This window comes from Parasteatoda tepidariorum, chromosome 6 (genome assembly GCF_982258835.1).
Source record: "Parasteatoda tepidariorum strain Cologne lab strain chromosome 6, Ptep-v5.0, whole genome shotgun sequence".
Lineage (NCBI taxonomy): Eukaryota > Metazoa > Arthropoda > Arachnida > Araneae > Theridiidae > Parasteatoda > Parasteatoda tepidariorum.
The window spans coordinates 31162698-31183242 of NC_141760.1; the positions used below are offsets into that span (position 1 = coordinate 31162698).

General features: G+C 27.4%; 1 protein-coding gene across 9 annotated transcripts in view; it reads right to left on the minus strand.

The window, feature by feature from the left end:
* Positions 1–20545, minus strand: part of LOC107439607 (BTB/POZ domain-containing protein 6) — a 61772-nt gene that overhangs the window by 24874 nt on the left and 16353 nt on the right. For 2 of the 9 annotated variants that reach the window (XM_071178853.2, XM_071178852.2), the window contains exon 1: positions 18150–18311. The exons of 6 other annotated variants lie outside the window; for them this stretch is intronic. In XM_071178853.2, coding sequence (XP_071034954.2) covers positions 18150–18227 — 78 coding nt within the window. In that variant the 5' untranslated portion in view covers positions 18228–18311. Of the gene's footprint in view, positions 1–18149; positions 18312–20545 lie in introns of those variants that run through there. One more of the 9 variants, XM_071178855.2, reaches the window with a different exon arrangement.

The following is a 20545-nucleotide window of genomic DNA, read 5'->3' on the forward strand; positions in this document are numbered from 1 at the left end:
AATCATTGAATGAGTGAATCATTGAATGAGCGAATCATTGAATGAGAGAATCACTGAATTGGCTGATAAGTTTATAAAAATGAGAAAGATTGAAATAAATAAAATAGCTAAGCTTTACTTCTTTCGATTTATTTCTGCAAATTTTTATTATAAATTTTATGTCTATATGAGTTTTATATTTGAGATCTAAGAAAAGCATTGCGACAATAAAATGCTGTCTTTGAAATTCATAAAAATTATGACTAGAGTATTTTATTTCCGAGTTCATAAAATTAATGACAAGCGAATTTTGCTTTTGATGAACCATTTTAAAATAAATAAATTTTTTACGAAATATAGAGTTATAATTTTTTATTTAAAGTTGAAGCCGACAGAATCGGGCTACTGAGCTGCTTTAACAGTTCATTTTTATACGAATAAATGTCTTACAGTTTAGTGTCACTTTATTATGAATTGAAAACAGTTATACAAATTTTCCATTAATCAAAAAACCTTTAGTGATTAAATTTTCCATTAAATGCAAAACAAAATCATAAATGCCTTATTTTTATCCATTTCAGATACAGTGAATAATTTATTTTTTAATTGCCAGTGGAAGATACCAGGAAAAAACATCCATTTATCACTGAAAAGGGTGATTATGTGGGATTCAAGTCACTTCTAATTGCAGCTGGTAGGGGTGATACGCAATATATTTAGGTCGATCGGGTCGACCGTGAATTTGTTCGACATTTTTGACAACGATTAGAGAGAATTAATTTCCTACATACCATGATTGAAACATATCTGTCCAGGGAATGATTTGTAAAAAATTATGCATCGGCTGATGAAGAAGAATGATTTATTCTATCTATGGTTTGCTCAGCCCATCCCATGTTATAATGCATTTTTATATATAAATAATGATTTCAGCAAATTAACAGAGATTAACTATTAAATTATAAAATGAATGGGAACAATTGTTGGAAATTAAGATATATTTAGCTGTTACAGTGATTTAGTTTAAGTTTTTAAGCACTGTAAAAAATAAATGTAAACTCTACAGAAAAAAAGAAAAACATGTATATTTTTGCAGAAAAAACTGTATAAAGATAAATACCGATCTTTTCTGTTTTTAATCGGTAACGACGAGCTGCAAAAAATTCTGATTTTTTTTTACAGATTTTTTCAGCATATTTGACGGTTTAAAGCTTTTTTTTTTTTTTTTACAAAACAGTTTTTTATCTGTTTTACTCCCTAATCTTAAACGAATTAAAAATTTGAATTCAAATCTTAGTTCTTTGTCAAGCAGTTTATTGACCGTAAGATAACTTTATCTTTTTTTTTAACTCATTTTACAATTATTTTCTACACTTGCTCTTACGTTTCAGAAAAAAAATTATGTTTCTCAATATCGTATGAATAAAATCGTGATTCGTCTTCATGGTCGAACTGATACTCTATCTGATAATTAACTATCATTAGTTATAATTTTCGGATTAGTTAAATTGCCAGAAACGTTTTTATACTTAAATATGATTTCGATAAATAAGACTTTTAGGATAAAGACATTTGAATTTTTTTCATAACCAAACGGTACGGTTTGGGAGACAGAGTGATCATCTTTCAATGAGGTGATATAGGCTCGAATCCCCGCGTTTATTGAACAGACTTTAATCAGAGAGTTTTTGTTAAAATAACAGAGTATGAGTAAACCAGAGTACTCATATGCTCTGAATTAGTATGTTTTTACACTTAAATATGATGTGAATAAGTAAGACTTCTCGGATAAATGATAAGTCAATTATTTAAAAATAGTCGATTATTTAAAATTAGTTGAATATGTACTTTTCCTTAAATAAGTTGTAATCATATAAATGTCGAATATGCCTTTTAAATTTAAAAAATAATGCGTGAATAATTATTATTAATAAGTGGTAATTATAATAGTTATTATGATCATGTATCGTTATAGCAATTAATAATTATTATTTATAATAAATGATAAAAATAATTTTTTGTTGTATAATTATTATGATCAAGTTTGAGAATATAATGATTCCATAATTATTCCAATTATTATTTTTAATTTACTTAAAATGACTATAATAATTATAATAGTTATTTTGAATACGTATGGCAATAATAATTAATTAGTGGATAATAGGAATTATTATTAATAACGAGTGATTTAAAATTTTTTTTTTGAGGAAACGATTCTCTAAAGAATGGTTTATTGGAAACGTTTCTTAATTTACAATTTTCTATTATTTTTTAAAGTCATTATAATAGTAGGTCCTTATTATAATAGGCCCATATTATATTAGATCCTTATTATATTATGTCATTATTATATTTAATATAGTTATGTCATCATTGTATCAAACATAACTTAGCTATTATACTTAATTATGCAGTGTTACAACAAGTCAAATTTATAATATTATAATAGCTAAATGCAACAACTAAGTTAAAAAAAATTTATTTCTAAAGCTGCATTGAAAATGTCTTAAATCTGTCCTTGAGATGCGACAATATATTTGAACAATAACAGATCTTGTTGCGTTTTGTTTAAAACAGATTCTTCTAGTTTCGTAAATTCCCTAAAATCGATTTTCCATTCATGTATTTTTGTTTTTCAAAGTATTTTATTGGGTGTGTCTAGCATTAACACAAATCGCGTGTCACATAAAAATGCCTGCTAAGCGTAAATTTACGACACCTTGAACGATGACTTGTCCGAAAGAAATGTAAAATCTCATTTAAAATAAAGAAAGAAAAGATAATCAGAGCTAGTTTTACGGTCATGTTTGCTTTATTACCAGTAAATGTGTAAAAAGCGCTGAGGGTGGTGGCTTTTTTGTATACATTTGATTTATTATGAAGTTTAAGACTTTTATGACAATAATTGAAATAAAAGCCCTGTACTGCTTTCAGTTCAGTTCACTTCAAGGTTAGAAAAATTCCTCATTGCATATAAGAAGCATTACATTTTGCTTCTTTTCAAATTGTAATAAGAGCGGCGTTATTATATTATTTACGACGATTTTGAGGAAACCTTTGACCATTTTACATGCAAGACTTTGTTAGATAATTACTCAGAATAGTAAAGTAATTATCAAAATAGTTTATTCTATTACATTGTTATTAGCATTTAATAATTTAAAAAAAACATGCTTTCAGCTTTACAAAAAAATATTAAAATGCACGAAATAAACTTTCATATATCTGGTGATATTTAAATACAAATAATATATACGTGCAAACTAAGGCAAACAACGTTAAAGAGCACAAAAATATTAGCAAATATTTTTGTGCTCTTTAACGCTGTTTGCCTTAGTTTGTATTTTAGCACAAAGGTCACCCACTTGTGTAGTTAATATATACGTATCCTAAAAATAATTAATAATCATTAAAAATTTGAATTTTTTTGCGATTTTAGAGCAACATTTTTTCAATATATATATATTGATTACTGGATAATATAATCTAAATAAGGAACTATAAATTAGAAGTATAACCGATATTTTTTTAAAATTTTTTTAGATGTAAATAAATGAACACTACTTCAACGCAGCAAAATCTAGGCAAACCCGTAGTTTTCCCTCTTATAAAGAAGTTTATTTAAAAAAAGAAACTTCACAGATAAAAATTATCTTATTTAAAGACATGACCGAAAAGTTTGTCTAAACCAGACACAACATGTTTACTAAATAAAAGTTTACTTCAGTATTTTCAAAATGTAATATGACATGTCCTTTACTGCCAATTTTGCATAAATTATAGTTAAATTTATTATAATAAATTATAAGCTATTTCATGCATTCGACCTAATTATTATCTTTTATTTTTTCCCCTACACTTAACGCAATGATCCTAAATACACAGAACAAAACAATTATCAGTTTCAAACGAATAAAATATTGCAGTTCGAAATCTTCGTCACAATTCATTCGGTTTACATTCTGACAAATGGGGAAAACGGGGTAAAGCATTTAAAAGCCAGTGAAGTGTGCCCATTTAGCAAACTACAAAATTACGTGTCCTCTGTAGATTTAGATGGGGGAACTCCGCAGTAAGGACCAAATGAACATAAATTCTCATAACGGAACAAATAACCTTGTGGAAATGTGAAATCGTAGTAATTTCTGTTATTACGACTTTTGACAAATGATTGTAGAACTCAGTTACTGATAGACTCTTAACGATTACGGGATCGGATTTCTACGCAAACATTTATTTATGTGTTTTAGATATATCACTTAAAGTGAGTTTTAAGAACAAGAAATCAAGTTTTTTTAAAAACTTTCTTGTGTGCTAAAAAATTAATTTTGCATAATTATTTCGAAATATAAAAGAACATGTTCTGAATCGAAATTAAGAAGGGAAATTAATTTAGCGATTGATTGTAGGATTCAACTACTATTAGATTTTTAAAGATTGCGATAGATTTCCACAAAAACTATTATCGATTAATCTATTATCCATATATCAGTTGAAAATTAGTTTTACGAAAACAAATTAAGAAAGTTTCCTTATTGCTTGCATAAGTGTTAAAAATTAATTTTGTATTATAATTCTGTATCATAATTTTGAGTTATTATTTTTGAATATGGAAGAACATGTTCTGAAGGGAAATTAAAAAATTAAAGCAAATGATGGTAGGATTTGACCACTATTAGATTTTTGCAGATTGTGGACTAGAATTTCTACAGAAACTATAAATTAATCTATTACCCAGATACCACTAAAAATTTGCGAGTAAAATTAACAAAGTTTTTTTATTGTTTGTATATAAATGCTAAAAATTAATTTCGTATTATTATTTCGAAACAGGAAAAGGGCCTATCCTGAAGAGAAATTAAGAATTAAAATTGATATAGTAAATGATTGTGGGACACAACTACTATTAGAATGATGAAGATTGCGGAATAAGACTGCTACACAAAATGTTATCTATTAATTACCCATATATCATTTAAAAATGAGTTTTACGAGTAAAAGTTAACAAAGTTTTTTATTGCTTGTATAAGCGTTAAATATTAATTTGAAATTACTATTTCATAACATGGAGAGGGCGTATTCTGATGAGAAATTAAGAAATGAAATTGATTTAGCAAATGATTGTAGGACACAACTACGAATAGAATTATAAAGATTGCGAAATATGACTGCTACACAAAATATTATCGATTAATCTATTAACCATATATCACTTAAAAATGAGTTTTACGGGTACAAATTAACGAGGCGTTTTTTTATTGTTTGTATAAGTGTTAAAAATTTATTTTGTAACATTATTTCGAAACATGGAAAAAGTATGTTCTGAAGAGAAATTAAGAATTGAAATTAATTCGGTAAATTATTGTAGGAATCAACAAATTATAATTATAAATAGAGTTTTGAGGATTGCGAAATAAGACTGCTGCACAAAATATTATTAATTAATCTAGTATCCATATATTACTTAAAAATTGGTTTTAAGAGTGAAAGCTTTTTATTGCTTGTTGTTTGAATAAAGTTAAAAAATAATTTTTTGGTAATATTTCAAAATATGAAAAAGCATGTTCTGAATGATAAATAGGAAATAAAATTGGTTTAACAAATGATTGTAGAACTCAGATAGACTTCTTTAGATGAATATTCAGAATCAGATTTCTACACAAACTATTATTGACTAATCTATTATCAATATATAACATAAAAATGAGTTTTAAGAGCGCAAATTAAAAATTCTTTTTAATAATTGTTTGTAAAAATATTAAAAATTAATTTTGTATTATTATTTCATGAAATGGAAGAGCGTGTTCTGAACGGAAAATAAGAATGGATTGATATTAATTCAAAAAATAATTGTTGACCTAATGACAGATTTTAACAACTGCGGAATCAGATTTCTGCTATAACTATTATTGACAGAGCACTTAATGAGTTTCAAGGGAGCAAATATGTTTTAAAACATTGTTTCGTGAAATTTTTATTAATTTGGTCGAACATGTTTAGACTTTCCAATGAAAATTACTTGTTTTGGGTATGCATTTTAAGAAATTACAATACAGGTTTCATTGTTTTCTACATTTTAAGAATTAACACAATTTAAATTAATCATAGTTTAATGTGCCTGTTTATTCCCTTATTTTCTAAAGCAAAAACATATTTTGAAAAAATCAAGCTATTACAGAAAGATTATAAAGTTTGTTAAAAGTGCAAGTTGGATAAAAACAAAATTAAAAAAAAGAAAAAAATGCTTTTTCGGCACATTTAAAAAATACAGGGTTATTCATAATTCCCTCCGGCGTCTCGAACCGTTATAGTAAAAAAACGAAGACGAATATGGCAAAAAGAACATATGAAATTATTCCGAAAGTATTCAAGTTTTAATTTAAGCAGTTGCCGGTAGATGGCAGTAACCACTGAGGCCAGTTGTAGTAAAGAAAAATGGCGTTTACAGGCGCAGGGAATTATGAATAACCCTGTATATTAAAGGAAATTGCCCTCCACTTTTGCCCTTGATGGTTGAATTAGAGCATTTTTTAAATTTTAGTTATAACGAGATTTTTGTGACAATTTATTAATGGTCCCGCAGTGGGCTGATCGTAAAGACACGGTTCCCAGTAGAACGCCGAAGTCAGGCCTCACAATAAGTGTCTTTTTACACCCTAATAATTCACAATCTCAAGTCTAACTTAACTTTGAGGGATCTATGAATCTCGTCATAGGTGACAGCATAACGAGATTCTAGATAATAAATTGCATATTGTAAATTTTAAATCATAAGCTTGTTTTAAAAAGCATAGTTGAAAAATAGTTAAAAAAAATCCGCTTATAATTACGACATGGTACAGTTATCTTCATTCTAATTGCCTGAAAACATGCTAGTATTTATATCAATTGGTCATAGCAAAGCAGAATTCCAACCGTAACATCTACCCTAATATGCATATTTGCTGTAGTCACGTGCATAATTACTACGAAGTAAGGACATATGTGTATATAAAATGAAAAATACGGTCTATAACAATAAAGTAATCCTTAAAAAAATCCCCAGATAATCCCTATTACACTTTTTACTTCAGCTGCAAATACAGAACTCGTTACGCCATCAAGGATTCAGCGGAGCGGTCACCTGTACAGTTTATCAATAGAAGATACCCCATGAATAATTCTCATTTTGAACGAAATTTATGTTAATACGGCCGTAGTGGTCATTTTTTAAATCTCCCTTCCCTTTCAGTTCAGCGGGCCGTATAAATGTAAAGTTCTTCTCAACATAATTTTATCTGTAGCGGACAAGAACCAGCAAACTTCTGATTTGAATGTTTAAACAGATATTTTATTAGTGTTAAAACGAGGGTAAAAATGCGTGTGACGAAATAGAGAAAGATTATTTGGATAGCAGACTAACGTTGAGTTTGTCTGTTTGAAGAGTGTGAATACTACTATGTAATTATGGTGTTATCAAGGTGACATAAATATAGTTTTCGAGTTATCTCTGCATATAGTTTTGTATTATATTTTTATGTTTGTTTCATGCTTATGTGTCGTTGCTTTTTTAGCTATCAAACTTTGAGGGTTATGACGGTTGAATGCGTATCTCTACACGGTATTGAAAAGTAGTAATTTTTTCATAAAATTTTAAAATGCATTTAGAAGTTTTTTTAATTATAGAGTTGATAAATGATATTGCTAATAAATATTATTGTGATGATATTAAATCCAAAATAATATTGTGATTCAAAATATTAATGTAAAGTTATTTTGCAATAAAGAATTGTGGCGTAATATTGCAGAATAAATGGTGATTAGCTAAATAGAAACTAATTCTAAATTATATTATATTTATTATAGCAAAAAATGAGCATTCTTGTGAAACAGTTCCTGCGTATTTCTGTAGCTATTCACAAAAAATCAAATTTCGTTTTTTCTGACATGAAAATTACAGAGGATGCTTGTTTGGCCTTATACAATTAAAAAAGGAAGTTTCTTTTTGTTCGAAATTCATAAATCTTTTCGAAATTCATAATTCTTTTTGTATCATATTAAAAAATATTTTTACAGCCCATTAGTTGTAAAGAATTATCACAAGTAAATGACTATTTTTTATATATTTATATATTTGAAACTATTACCCATGTTCTAGTGGTACGACAGCTCTAGATGGGTCTTGGCCTTCTCGAGAAGTCTTTTCAAGCGTCTCTCCGTTTAACAACTCATTACCCCGATTTCAATAATTAATACACAAAATAGAAAATATAACTTTATAAGGAAAGGAAAAGTAAATAATATGATGAAACCTTAATGAAGCGCAAATTTAAACCATATTTTCATTCGAATTACACCTTAATATCCTAAATCAAGCTTAAGACGTATGATCATATTGTTCGAGAAGTATGTTTAGATAATCTAAAACGAGAGCAGCAAATTTTTGCAATATTATGGTATATATTATCTTCCAAACTCTCGAAAATTTGAAACAGTGTAAAAGAAATCCATGGATACATAATTACAGGTACGCATACAAATACGTTTAAGATCTTCAGTCAAAATAAAGATTAACTATACTCAGTACCATTTCGAACTTAAAATGATTCGATTGCTAGCGGGCAATTCAAGATTGCCAAAATTCATCCCAATCAAGCGATTTCCGACATTGATTTTGCAGTTTTGTACAAAGCATTTTTTCATCTAAATATGACGTTACACTACTTATGTTTATGAAAATGAGTTTCAAAAGCGTAACTACAAAAAATAAACTCGCAGTTTATGATAGTTTTCCAACTACTAATTTGATGACGTCACATTTTGCTTACGTTAATCTAACATAATGGATCAAAGGTAAATATTTATTACAGAGAGTACAATGAACGTTTAATGAAATTCAATTTCAACCGAAAAGAGTTGTAAGCTAGCAATAATCCCTGATGTTGTCTTTCAAATACTTCAGTAAAAAAAAACAAAAACAGAATCGTCTAAAGTTTCATTTATAACAATGCCTTTTTCCAACGTCCTTTTGGAAAGCACTAATTAAACTCTTCAAATGAATTTTAGAATCTTGGTCTGAAATTTCCCATTATACTTGCTCTCTGAATTTCAGGACTCTAGCTTGAGTGGGTATAAAAGAGAGAGACACACAAACACTTCCTATTATTATTATAGATTTACGCAACAAATCATGAGGTTTGATTTGAATACATACTGCTGTTTAAGCAAAAATAATGATTCTGATCATGATTTCAAACTCTATTCAGAAGTCATTACATGCCTTCAGTCATTTGTCTCTTATAACGTGGAAGCTTGAAGTGCATAAAATATTAATATCTAAGCACAATTTATGCAATCGGAGAACAATTATTTTGAGGAAAATGGGATTGACGTTATCGAATCAAACGGTGATTTTTTTAAACGAATTTCCTTATTATCGAATTGGGTATTTAAGAATGCTTTAAATCTTAATAACTAATTATAAAACTGAAAATTTGATAACGGTGAATATTATTTTCTATAAATAAAAGAGTTACGAAATAAGAGAGACGAAAATTAAATAAGAGACAAGAGTTAACTAAAAGAGACAAAAATTACGTTACGAAAAATAACGAAAAAAAAAAATGAAAGTAACGAAAACGGAATATAGTAAAAGTAACGAAAAAAAAAATATAGAAGTTGTTTCGTAACATAAATAGTTAAAAAATTTCCATTAAATATTTATTAATGCACAAAAATTACTACTCAAGTCTTTACTAACAGAAAGTGAATAAAAGTAATGCTCAGGTTATAAACGTAGGAGCGAAAATAAATTGTTTCTTTTAAAAGTACTACTCACGGCAAACAAATGGCAATTATTTACTTACAGAAACATTTATCACTGAATTATTAATTAACAAAAATTTTCTGTCAATAACTAAGTCTTTTTAAACAAATGTTCCGTCAATAAATGAGATAAAAGTTGTCTCTGTAAAAGTTGTTTTATGGCATTAATAGTTTTGTAAAGGAAAAACTAACTTACTACGAACTTGGCGAGTTATATTTCTTGTTTGGCGAGGTGGATTTCAACGAATATGAATTCTGATGGCGGGTGTGAAAGCGTTACTTTCTGTTTGAGAATCATTTAAAGCAGTGTTTTTATCACCGCAACCCAACCTTTTTATCACCGCGGACCTGTCAACGTTTGATAATTTTACCGCAGCCCGCTGGGGGGGGGGGGACGTTGATTGCTTATATTTTAGATTATTTTTATTTATTAATTTTCATTTAATTGTATTTAAACATGCCTTCAAAATAAAATACAGTTACTCCAAAAAATAAATATGAGTAATCGGAGGGTAATCTGGGGGTAATCGGAGACAATGATATATTACAAGCATTAAAAAATTTATGCCACTACCTTCGGGAGCGCCTTTTATTTAAATCAATAAAATTTTAATGGAGCACAGATATTTTTAATTTGGGGTATAAACCTCGGAATTTAAATTTAGTTTCAATGAAATGGGCGGCCCGGTACCATTTGATCCACGGACCGGAGGTTGGGGAACACTGATTTAAAGCTTTAAATTTTTTAAAGTTCCTTCTAATGTATTGTATACAATTTATAAAATGATATTTAGTAAATAAATAACCTAAATTACTTATAACACTAAATCGGTTTTAATGAAAATTCATTTTTTTAAAAATTATTCGCATGAAAAAATTTATTTTAATATTCTTTTGAACAAATTGTATTCAAAGCAGTCTATAGAAAAAAACAGTAATAATTTTTCTCTTTCTAGTTTTATATACTACATTTTTTCCGATTTATACGAAATTAAAACGAAAAGCTGGAATAAAATTTAAAAAAGAACCATTGAGGTCTTTATTAAGGATTAAATTGTTTTCTTTCAATTAAATAGGATTTTTAGTCTAGTATCGTTTAAAGGGATTAAATTAATGTTATTAAAGAAACCAAACTTAAATAAGGATTTAATGAATCTATGAATCTTTTCAATAAGTTTTATAAAAACACTATTTTTTTTGGTGCAAAAAAAGTTACTAATGCAAGAATGAAATGTTTTATAAAATGAAAAGTAAAACATAAATTAAAAAGTAAATTCTGAAAAAAACATTGAATACTAAATTTTACATAATGCATACAAAAGTTCACTCGGAAAATAAAATTACTTTTGTTTGCAAACATTAAAATGCATATTTCATTTTATATTCTGCTGGCAGTTATTCATACGGGTTGTGAAAAAAGAAAATAATCGGAAAATCAGTTTGAACAACGCTACAAATTCATGCACTTAACTGAGAGAAATATTGAGATCAGGTGCTGAGATTGCTGCCCTCATCTTCTGTCAGAATTTCAAGACACTAACATAAAAGGTTTTGGAGCTATAAGAGTGCCACACAGACGAACAAACAAACTCTTCAAACTTTAAGTTAGCTAAACTTTTCGCGTTCCTAACATGGCTCACTTCCGAACAACAATTAGTTACTTTGGCAAATGACTAGAACTTAATTGCAGAGAAACATAGCATTATAAGAGAAACAGTTCTTCATCATTGAAATTTCATTCATTCACAAAATAAATAATTGCACAAAATAATAATTTAAATATGAATGAAAAGAGAAAGTTTTAAAACTGCTTTCTTTTTGGATTTTGGATTTTAGTGCAAATATAATTCCGATAAACTAAGAGATATTTGTAGAAGCTATTAGAGTGTTTTTTATAATTAATAAATACCTAAATATATTTGTATTTGTAATTAGAACACCAAAAAAAATATATATCAAAAGGACACCGGTGTCCCGTCTGTACGCGTACCGAAATGAATTTGTTTTCACTTCCTGACATTTAAAATTTTTTATTTCTTGACTGTATTACAAACTGATAGTTGTAATACAGTCATGCTTCATATTTTTACTGAAACATTTTCTTAAGGCTATTGATTTTTATATTTAAAATTAACTATTTCTTCATTTCAAAAACTGTGAGTTCCATACGACAAAAACTTTGAATACAGAATCAGAATTAGAAATATAATTAATATATTACTATATTTAGCCTATGAATTAAACATAATTTTAAAAACTATTTAATTTTGAAAACTATATAATATCGAAAATTTTAAGAGTAGATTTCAAAGAATTCCTTTGTTCTTTTTTTAAAATTTACATAATTTCAAGCTGTTTAACAAAATATTAATAGTTTGTGCTTAATTAAAAGTTTATTTACAGAGTTTATATATATTTTTTTATCTTAAATAAACTGGTGATTTGATTAGATTGTTGACAAATTTTTTGAAACCATTAAACTTCCTTTTTACGCAGCAATTAAAATCATTTGAATTACAAAATCAGCTATTTTTTTAATATGAAATTTAATAGCGCAAGTATGCAAATAAATATGCATTAAAAAAATCTTCAAATGGCAGAAGTAAAAAATATATACATTTCGGTACGTTTACTGCTTTGTTAAGACTTATTAGGCCTCTTAAAACTTTAAACATTTCTATTTGCTTTAGAATAAATGCGTACTAATTATTAATTTGTCCTTGAATATTTCCTGCCTTTAATTATTTTGATTAGGTATTTTCCCAAGATTAAAAAATAAACAAAAAAATATACGCAATGTTACAAAGAATTATGAGAGAATGTTACAAAATGTTGTATTAAGATAAAAAAAAGGTAAAAAAATTATTATTCGGCAGCCAGCCGGATGAAAGCTTGTTCCTGTTATCGTTGGTTCGAGGACGTTCGAACCTCTGGAGATTACATGCCAGTCTAGGTAATTACCAATATCATGTTGGGTTGCTATAATTTGTTCTTTATTGCTCCCTTGGCTATTTTTGTTTGACTTGGAGAATTAGAGAATTCAAGAAAAAACTATTGATGTGTTTATCGCAATTTCTTCCAATTAAAATCCATTTACTTTGATTTTCTAGAATGGTTATAGAAATAATTGTCTGCTGTTTTTTTTGTTCCAATTTCTGAAATGTTTAGTACTGTACCGTTAAAATTCAAATAACTAATAAATTATTAAATATTTTTGTTACGTATTCTTAAGATTGTATTTAAAACACGATAATGAAATATCAATTATGATGTTTTTTTATGAATTAAGTTGAAAAAACTTTGGTATATTCAAATACAACTAAGTAATTTTAATCGTAATGTTTAGTATTAAAAATAATTGAAAAATAGCGATCCACATTAAATAATAGGTAAATTCATGTCTTAGCTTTTGTAAAGTTTTTTGCCGATTTTTAAATTTTTTAGTGTCATTTGAATGAAACTTAAAGAAATTAGACAAGATGAAATTAACCTTAGTTAATGGAATGAGTTTAGGTACTTTAAAACAGTTTTGAAATGGACAGTAAAAATTATGAACTGCTTATAATTATATCAAAAACCTTTTCTACTCCGATTTAAACTACGGACAAAGAACTTTTTAATATTTCAATCTGTTTTCTAGATAATGAAACAGAAAAAGACTTAAAAAACCTAATCTATAATAATTGTTCGGAAAGTCTTCATTTGTCTATAAATTAAAGACATTCAAATGAGAAACAAAATTAAATTTTTCAAAATGTTATTATTTCTCTTGCTTTGATAATTTTTTTTTTAATTTCATCTGAAATTTTTTGGTTTTCGAAAGTTCTTTCTTAAAGGAACTTCACTAGGCGTAGTCGTTTCGATCATGAGACCAGGGAGTCAAGTTTCTTTACTTTTATTCACCTGTAACGTTCAAGCTATATTGTTTTTAATGGAGATACACTGCTTCATTTAGACCCGTTTTACTATTTTTCACCTGTTTGAAAATATCTTCACTGTGATTTCTTTCATCAGTTAACTTTTCAAGCAATTTTCGTATTACCCACAATGTGCCTAAAGAGTCAGATTTCTTTACATTCTTATATTAGTATCATTCAGACTATATTGTTTTAATGGAGATACCCTGATTCATTTAGGCAATCTTTCCAATTTTTCACCTGCTTGAAAGCATTTTCTTCATGAAAATCAGTTAACACCTTCAGCAATTTTCGTATTACATATAATGAGTCCAAGGAGTCAGATTTCTTTACCTTCTTACAGCTGTATCATTCAGACTATATTGTTTTAATGGAGATACCCTGATTCATTTAGGCAATCTTTCCAATTTTTCACCTGCTTGAAAGCATTTTCTTCATGAAAATCAGTTAACACCTTCAGCAATTTTCGTATTACATATAATGAGTCCAAGGAGTCAGATTTCTTTACCTTCTTACAGCTGTATCATTCAGACTATATTGTTTTAATGGAGATACCCTGATTCATTTAGGAAATTTTTCAATTGCTTGAAAATTTTCTCCTCATGAATATTTACCATTAGTAAACTTCTCAAATAATTTTCGCTTAATGAGTCCAAAAAGTCATATTTCTTTACCTTATTAGATCTATTTCATTCAGGCTATATTGTTTTATTGGAGATATTCAGTTTCATTCAGGCAATTTTTCCAATTTTTCACCCGCTTGAAAATATTTTCATCGTTAATGTTTTCCACTAGTAAACTTCTCAAGTAATTTTCGTATCACACATAATGCGTTTAGAGAAACACATTTCTTTACTTTATTTGCAGCTCAAGTTCTATTTGTTTCTCAATAGAGACATAACCGTAAGAATTTAGGTCTTTATTTAACTTCTCGCTTACTTAAAAATTAGTTTTGAGTAAATCTTAGCGTCTAAATTGTGAGTTTTGTACACATCGTGATTTTGGGGTTCTTTTATTTCCATCGTTTGTGACATCAATGCACTTCATAAGTAAATTCGCTTAAGATTATATGAGCTTCTACCTTCTGCTCTTATTAGTGAAAATCAAAAATAGTTGTCATATTACTATTTATGAATTAGACTATTAGTTTCAGAGTTTGCTGTCTTTGAACTTCATAAATAATTGTAATATCACGTTTCATGAATTTGACATACGAAATTTTATTACTCTTCACAACAATGGGGGGGAGGAAGAGACACTACTTTTCTACTTATTAGTTAAAGATGAACTGGATATTCTAGATTTTTGTGTTTTAAATTAAATGGCTATTTTATCGATGCATGCCGTAAGCTATTGTGCTAAGTGAAAGCATAGATTGAATGAGAAATATCGGCTCTTTAAATAATTCGCTAAAAGTAAGAAAAAAGTAACATTAAATGAAATAATCACATAAGATGGAGTTTTTTTTCTGAATAAATGCTTTACAGAAAAATGTTGCATGGTTTTGAAATTGTTTGAAAATAGTTGGAACTTATGTAGTTTCTATGTTTGACATTCCGAACGTTTAGCATTTCGTTGGTTTTGAAATTTTTTTTTTCCTTGCTGCACACTTCTTTTGTATGAAACGCCTTAAAGGGAGACTGGTTTATTACACTAAAAAACAACTCGGTTCGATGACTTTTTCTCTACATGAAGTAATGTTTTTTTTTCTTTCTCGAATAATATGCTATTTACACAACTACAGTAAGCCTGCAGCAGTTACATATAACTTTTAAGACTTCAAACAGCGCCCTTTATGCTAATTCTGAAAAATGCAAAAAATGTCGATATGTCCAAACGTTTGTAAAAATGAAAAGCATTTGTGATCTACTATCTTTATATTTAAAAAGTTACTCCAAACCTACACCGTCTGGAATCAACAAAATTTACTGAAATTTAGAATCATTAATTGATGAAAATTTTCATCGCGTGGAAAATCTCGCCCATTTGGCAAATTTTCAAAAAAAGGTTTAATAAGTTTTGAAATATTTAAAGGTTAGTTGTCCGTTCTTAAGAATAAATGATTAATTATGGCAAGATGGTATAAATAGTTTAAGATTTTAACTCTGCATCAAGTGTAAACAAAACTGCAAGAATAAAGTGCTAAATAAATAAATCAAGTGTTAAATAAATAAATCAAGTGCAAAAATAAATAAATTTCACATTCATTATTTGTATGAATTGAAATAATTATTTGAATATTCACTATTGATTTTAAATTTAACGTTTTGAAAATTAATCACTTCCAATAATAGCTATTTTACAACTTAAAAATATAATCTTAAAAATACTAGGATTTTGTTTAACTTTTAAATTGTAAAGAAAATTAAATAAGAACACGTCTTATAAATTATTTAAGAAGAAACATAATGTTGTTGTTGTTGTAAGCCATTAAGGCATTGAGGGCGCGATTGTTCTTTTTTTCAAGTGGGACCATCTGACCTGAACCAGAGAAAGATCAGTCTCCAGTTCAGTACCCCCAGAGCTATAATTTGTTATCGGAACATGGAGGACTTTGTGACCCTACAGATTTAAAGTGCACCAGTCACCATTTACTACACGGGGAATCTTGGATCGTTGGTTGGATTCGAACTCCCATTCTCACGAACGTGATTCTAACACCTTTCCAACCTGGCTATTCCGGCTTTAATAAACATAATGCAAATATTTTTTAAATTTAACTTTGTGAAGGGGGACAGTTTATGTGTTAGTTTTTGAAAGACGGACTAAAGAAAATTCAAGCAACGTCTATACCTTTCTAAGATATATAGCTTAAATTAAAAAGAAATGCGCGCTTGCCAAATTTCAGCTTGAAAAAAAAATTTGTGAATTATAATTTGTATTTCAATTTTATTAAATTTATCAAAAATATTTTTATCAATATTAATCTTAATAAAAAAATATTGGCAAAATTTGTTTTGAAAATATTAACAGATAATACAGTTATATATTTAGACAAACCGCAGAATTTATAATAACTTATTAAGAGTTTTCAACAATTGTAGTGAGCATAAAACTATGTTTTTAAAGTTTAAGTACTTTCTGTTTGATTTCAGGGGAGAAGGCAATTTCTAAAATATCAAATTACGAAAAAAAAAGAAAAAAAAGGAGAAAAGAAAAACTGAAAACTTTTGTCAAAAAGAATGATGTCATACGAAATGATGTCATACATAATGATGTCATATATTTATGATAAATTTTAAAATATGTCAATTTATTACGTTTGTTGGATTACGTTGGATTATTGTAGATTTTTAATTTGATTCACGATTGATAACTAAATATTTCAAATAAATACCTTACATAATAAATAAATAAAAAATAATTTACAGATTGGTAGTCTAATAACTCTTATAAACTTTATACTAAATGCTGAATACAATCAACCTTACCTAGATCATCTTTCTTTATTAATAACTACGTTATTCTTTTATTAATGAAAATACATAAAACGATAAGCCCACGGTCATCTTTTTATACTGATGAATACTTGATATATGAAGTAATATGTACAGTTATTTTTTGATGCAGAGTATTTTGCTGCCTAAGTACTTACTACTCTTCTATCACTTAGAAATATCCAAAAATTCTGTATGTAAATACAGAATAATATTATTAATAAAACTCTGGTGTAATAAACTATTATAAGCTTAAATTACAGCGTTTGCTTAAATAATATGTAATGGAGTTCGAAAAGATTATTAATTTGTGTTTAAGGAGTAATTTTAAAAGCTAGAATTAAAGAATTGAAAGAGATTGGAAAATTGAAAAAAAGAAAAACATGGTACGAAATTTTATCTTTTAAGTCTTTAGATTTTAAATATATTAAGCTTTTTAATTAAAAATAATGTATTTTAACGCCTTATCTGAGCATTATTTAAATTATCAAATATTCATAATGATACCTAAAAATTTAAAATTTCCTAGAAGTTAAAAGATATATCAAAGTAAACCACACAGAACTATGTGTCAATCTCGCACATAAAATATTTCTATGCAGTAATACTAATATCTACTTTAAATGAAATATTGATTTAAATTAAGGATTTAACTTTCAAAAAATAATTAAGTAAAAAAATAAATAAATTAAAAGCACAATTTAGAAATAATTTAAAGATTAAAAAAATTGATTTTACAAAATGACTATAGGCATTTTTAAGCAAAATATAAAATATATCGGAACAATATTTAGTTATACTCTTTAATTTATCATTATTTTTTTATTTCTGGATGCGTTACAATTTTAAATAACAGTTTCAATTTAAATCAGTTGTTTATTCATAAAACCATATCCAAAACATAATTACATGAATTAAAGTTTATGTTCATTATAAAATGTGATATGTTATCAATGGTTAAATATTTTAAATTAGGAAAATGTATTATTTTTTTCACAATATTACTCACCAAAGCTCTTAAAAATTCATCCTTATTAAAAACTTTTTTTAAAAACTCATCTGTGAAACTTTTTTCACCGTCCGACATAAATTTATATTTCGTTTCCTTTTAAGTAAGTTTTCCTGGAGTGAAAATAGCTTGACGTCCATCCACTTGTGGGTGGAAGAACTTTTGCAGGAAAGTAAACATTAAGTTTGCGAAAGAAACTTATTCTACTGCTGCCATCTATTGAACATAGAGAGAAATTCAAGTTTTCTTAAAGAAGTTGTGAAGTTAAAGTATGTCTTTTTCTAATAATTATGTTTTAAAATGTTTTTCGAATTTTTTTTAAAAAAGCAGTTACTTCTGAATTCTCAAAGTTAAAAATTTTTTAAACATTTGCAAAATATCAATGTCATTTTTTTAAAATCTCTTATTTTCCATTTTAGAGTGCCATGTTTCAGATTTTACCTCCTCCCCGTCTCACAGTTCATGCCATGGAGAGTTATATGAATACCAATTCTTTATACTATGTAAAAACGTTAATTAATATTTTGGAATGAATTTTGTTTCATTTTATAAATGAAATAATTTTTTTTAAAAATTTTCATTTTTGAGGCCTTTTGCATATACATACTATATTTATTCATGTAATATTTTTTTGCGCTGAATCTGAAATCAAAATTAAATTGATACATTTAATGGTTTCGAACTTACAAGGGGTTTTATGTGTAGAAAGGTATGAGTCAAATATATCATAATTTTCATAAGAAAAAAACCCTCTTACTTTCTAAGCTACTAGTTGTGTCGAAAAAGTTTCGGTTTCATTGGATTTAGTAGTAAGTACTTAAGAAACAATGTGTCAATAATACAAATAACAATGTCTGATTAATAGGCATAAGTAAGAATTAAGCAAGTAAGAATTATACTTTATAAGTAAGAATTATACTTTATGCACATGAGTACTTTGTAACTTTTATAACTTCAAAACTATCATTTGGATTATATTCGATTAAGCGTAAAATAAGACATGGAAATTAACACAATGTCAGTGGGTTAAAGAACAAAAATGCACTTTTTATGTATGAAAAACTGTTATAAATCTCATGCACTGTTCATTCTATAGATTTTGTTTTGATATATTCTATTTAATGTAAAAAATGCATGAGAAACATCAGCTAACTTGTCTAGATAAAAATTTTTTTAAGCGTTCTTTTGCAACCTTTTTCTTTATAGTCGTCTGTCAAAGACATCCACCATTGCTTTTCTTATTCAAATTAAAAACACAAAGAAAAGAATGATCTACTCTCAACTTCTAATCACAAAAATACCCGTAGGCCTTCTAAGGATAGTGACTGTTAGAAATTCAACTATGCGAAGCAATAGTGGGAGTTGTTGGGAGAAGCGAGCTAGGAGTGGAATCTCCTACATTCTAAAAATATACCTTTAGATTATGACCAGTTACCAGAAAAAGATGTTCCAGTCACTGACCGTAAAAATAATTTTTTTGCCCGCAAAGCTATCAATACCATAAAAATTCAGGTCTGCCCGTAATTTTTTTCACTTGAAATGTATGGCCACAGAGCATAAATTAATTTTAAACTTTTAAAAAGTAACTTTTGTTCGAGTCGTCACGTTGTTTAAGATGCAGCCGATTTGTTTGCCGAATCAGTGTGGTGTTATTGGTTTATAGAGTAGTGAAAGGATTCATTATTCATTGTGCTTGGTCACCAATATGATGGAAAGCTCGAAAGAGATGTTTTTTGGTGCCGCCTGGGATCGAATTCGGGGGCTCTTGGATCGCAGGAGGATATTGTAATACTAGAGAAAAAAGAGCACTCTTGAACTTGCGTTACTTAAAAAACTTCATATGATGGCTGCAGTAATATGAAGTTGTTTGAAACACAAACTAATAATAAAAGTAATTTATTTCGATTAGAAAAACTGTTTGCTATATTTACGGATATGAAAAAGTTTCAATTTAAAAGTTTTAAGTTATTTATATTTTTTGATAATGGAATATTTCAGTTGAATTCAGATAATTTTATCAATTCATATTTCATTCTAACATTTCTTTCTTCAGAACTTTGAGTTAAAGTAGTTTTTGTTGAGACAAGGGCAAAAAACAATCAATAAAAATACCTTCAATTTTAAAATCACTAACGTACAAAAATATTTGAGAGTTGATAATTTTATACAGAATGTAAAAAATCTTATTTAATAATTTTTCGATAATTTCAAATTATAAAATATATGAAATATTGTAAACTGTGTATTTTTTCTCTCAATGCATATGCAGAAGAACACACAATTGCCATTCATAATATATAAGTTAAGAATCCCTGTCAAAAATGAAAAAAAATACACTGTCAATAGTATTGAATAAAGGGAAAAATTTAAAACTTTACGACTACTTAAGAAGGTAG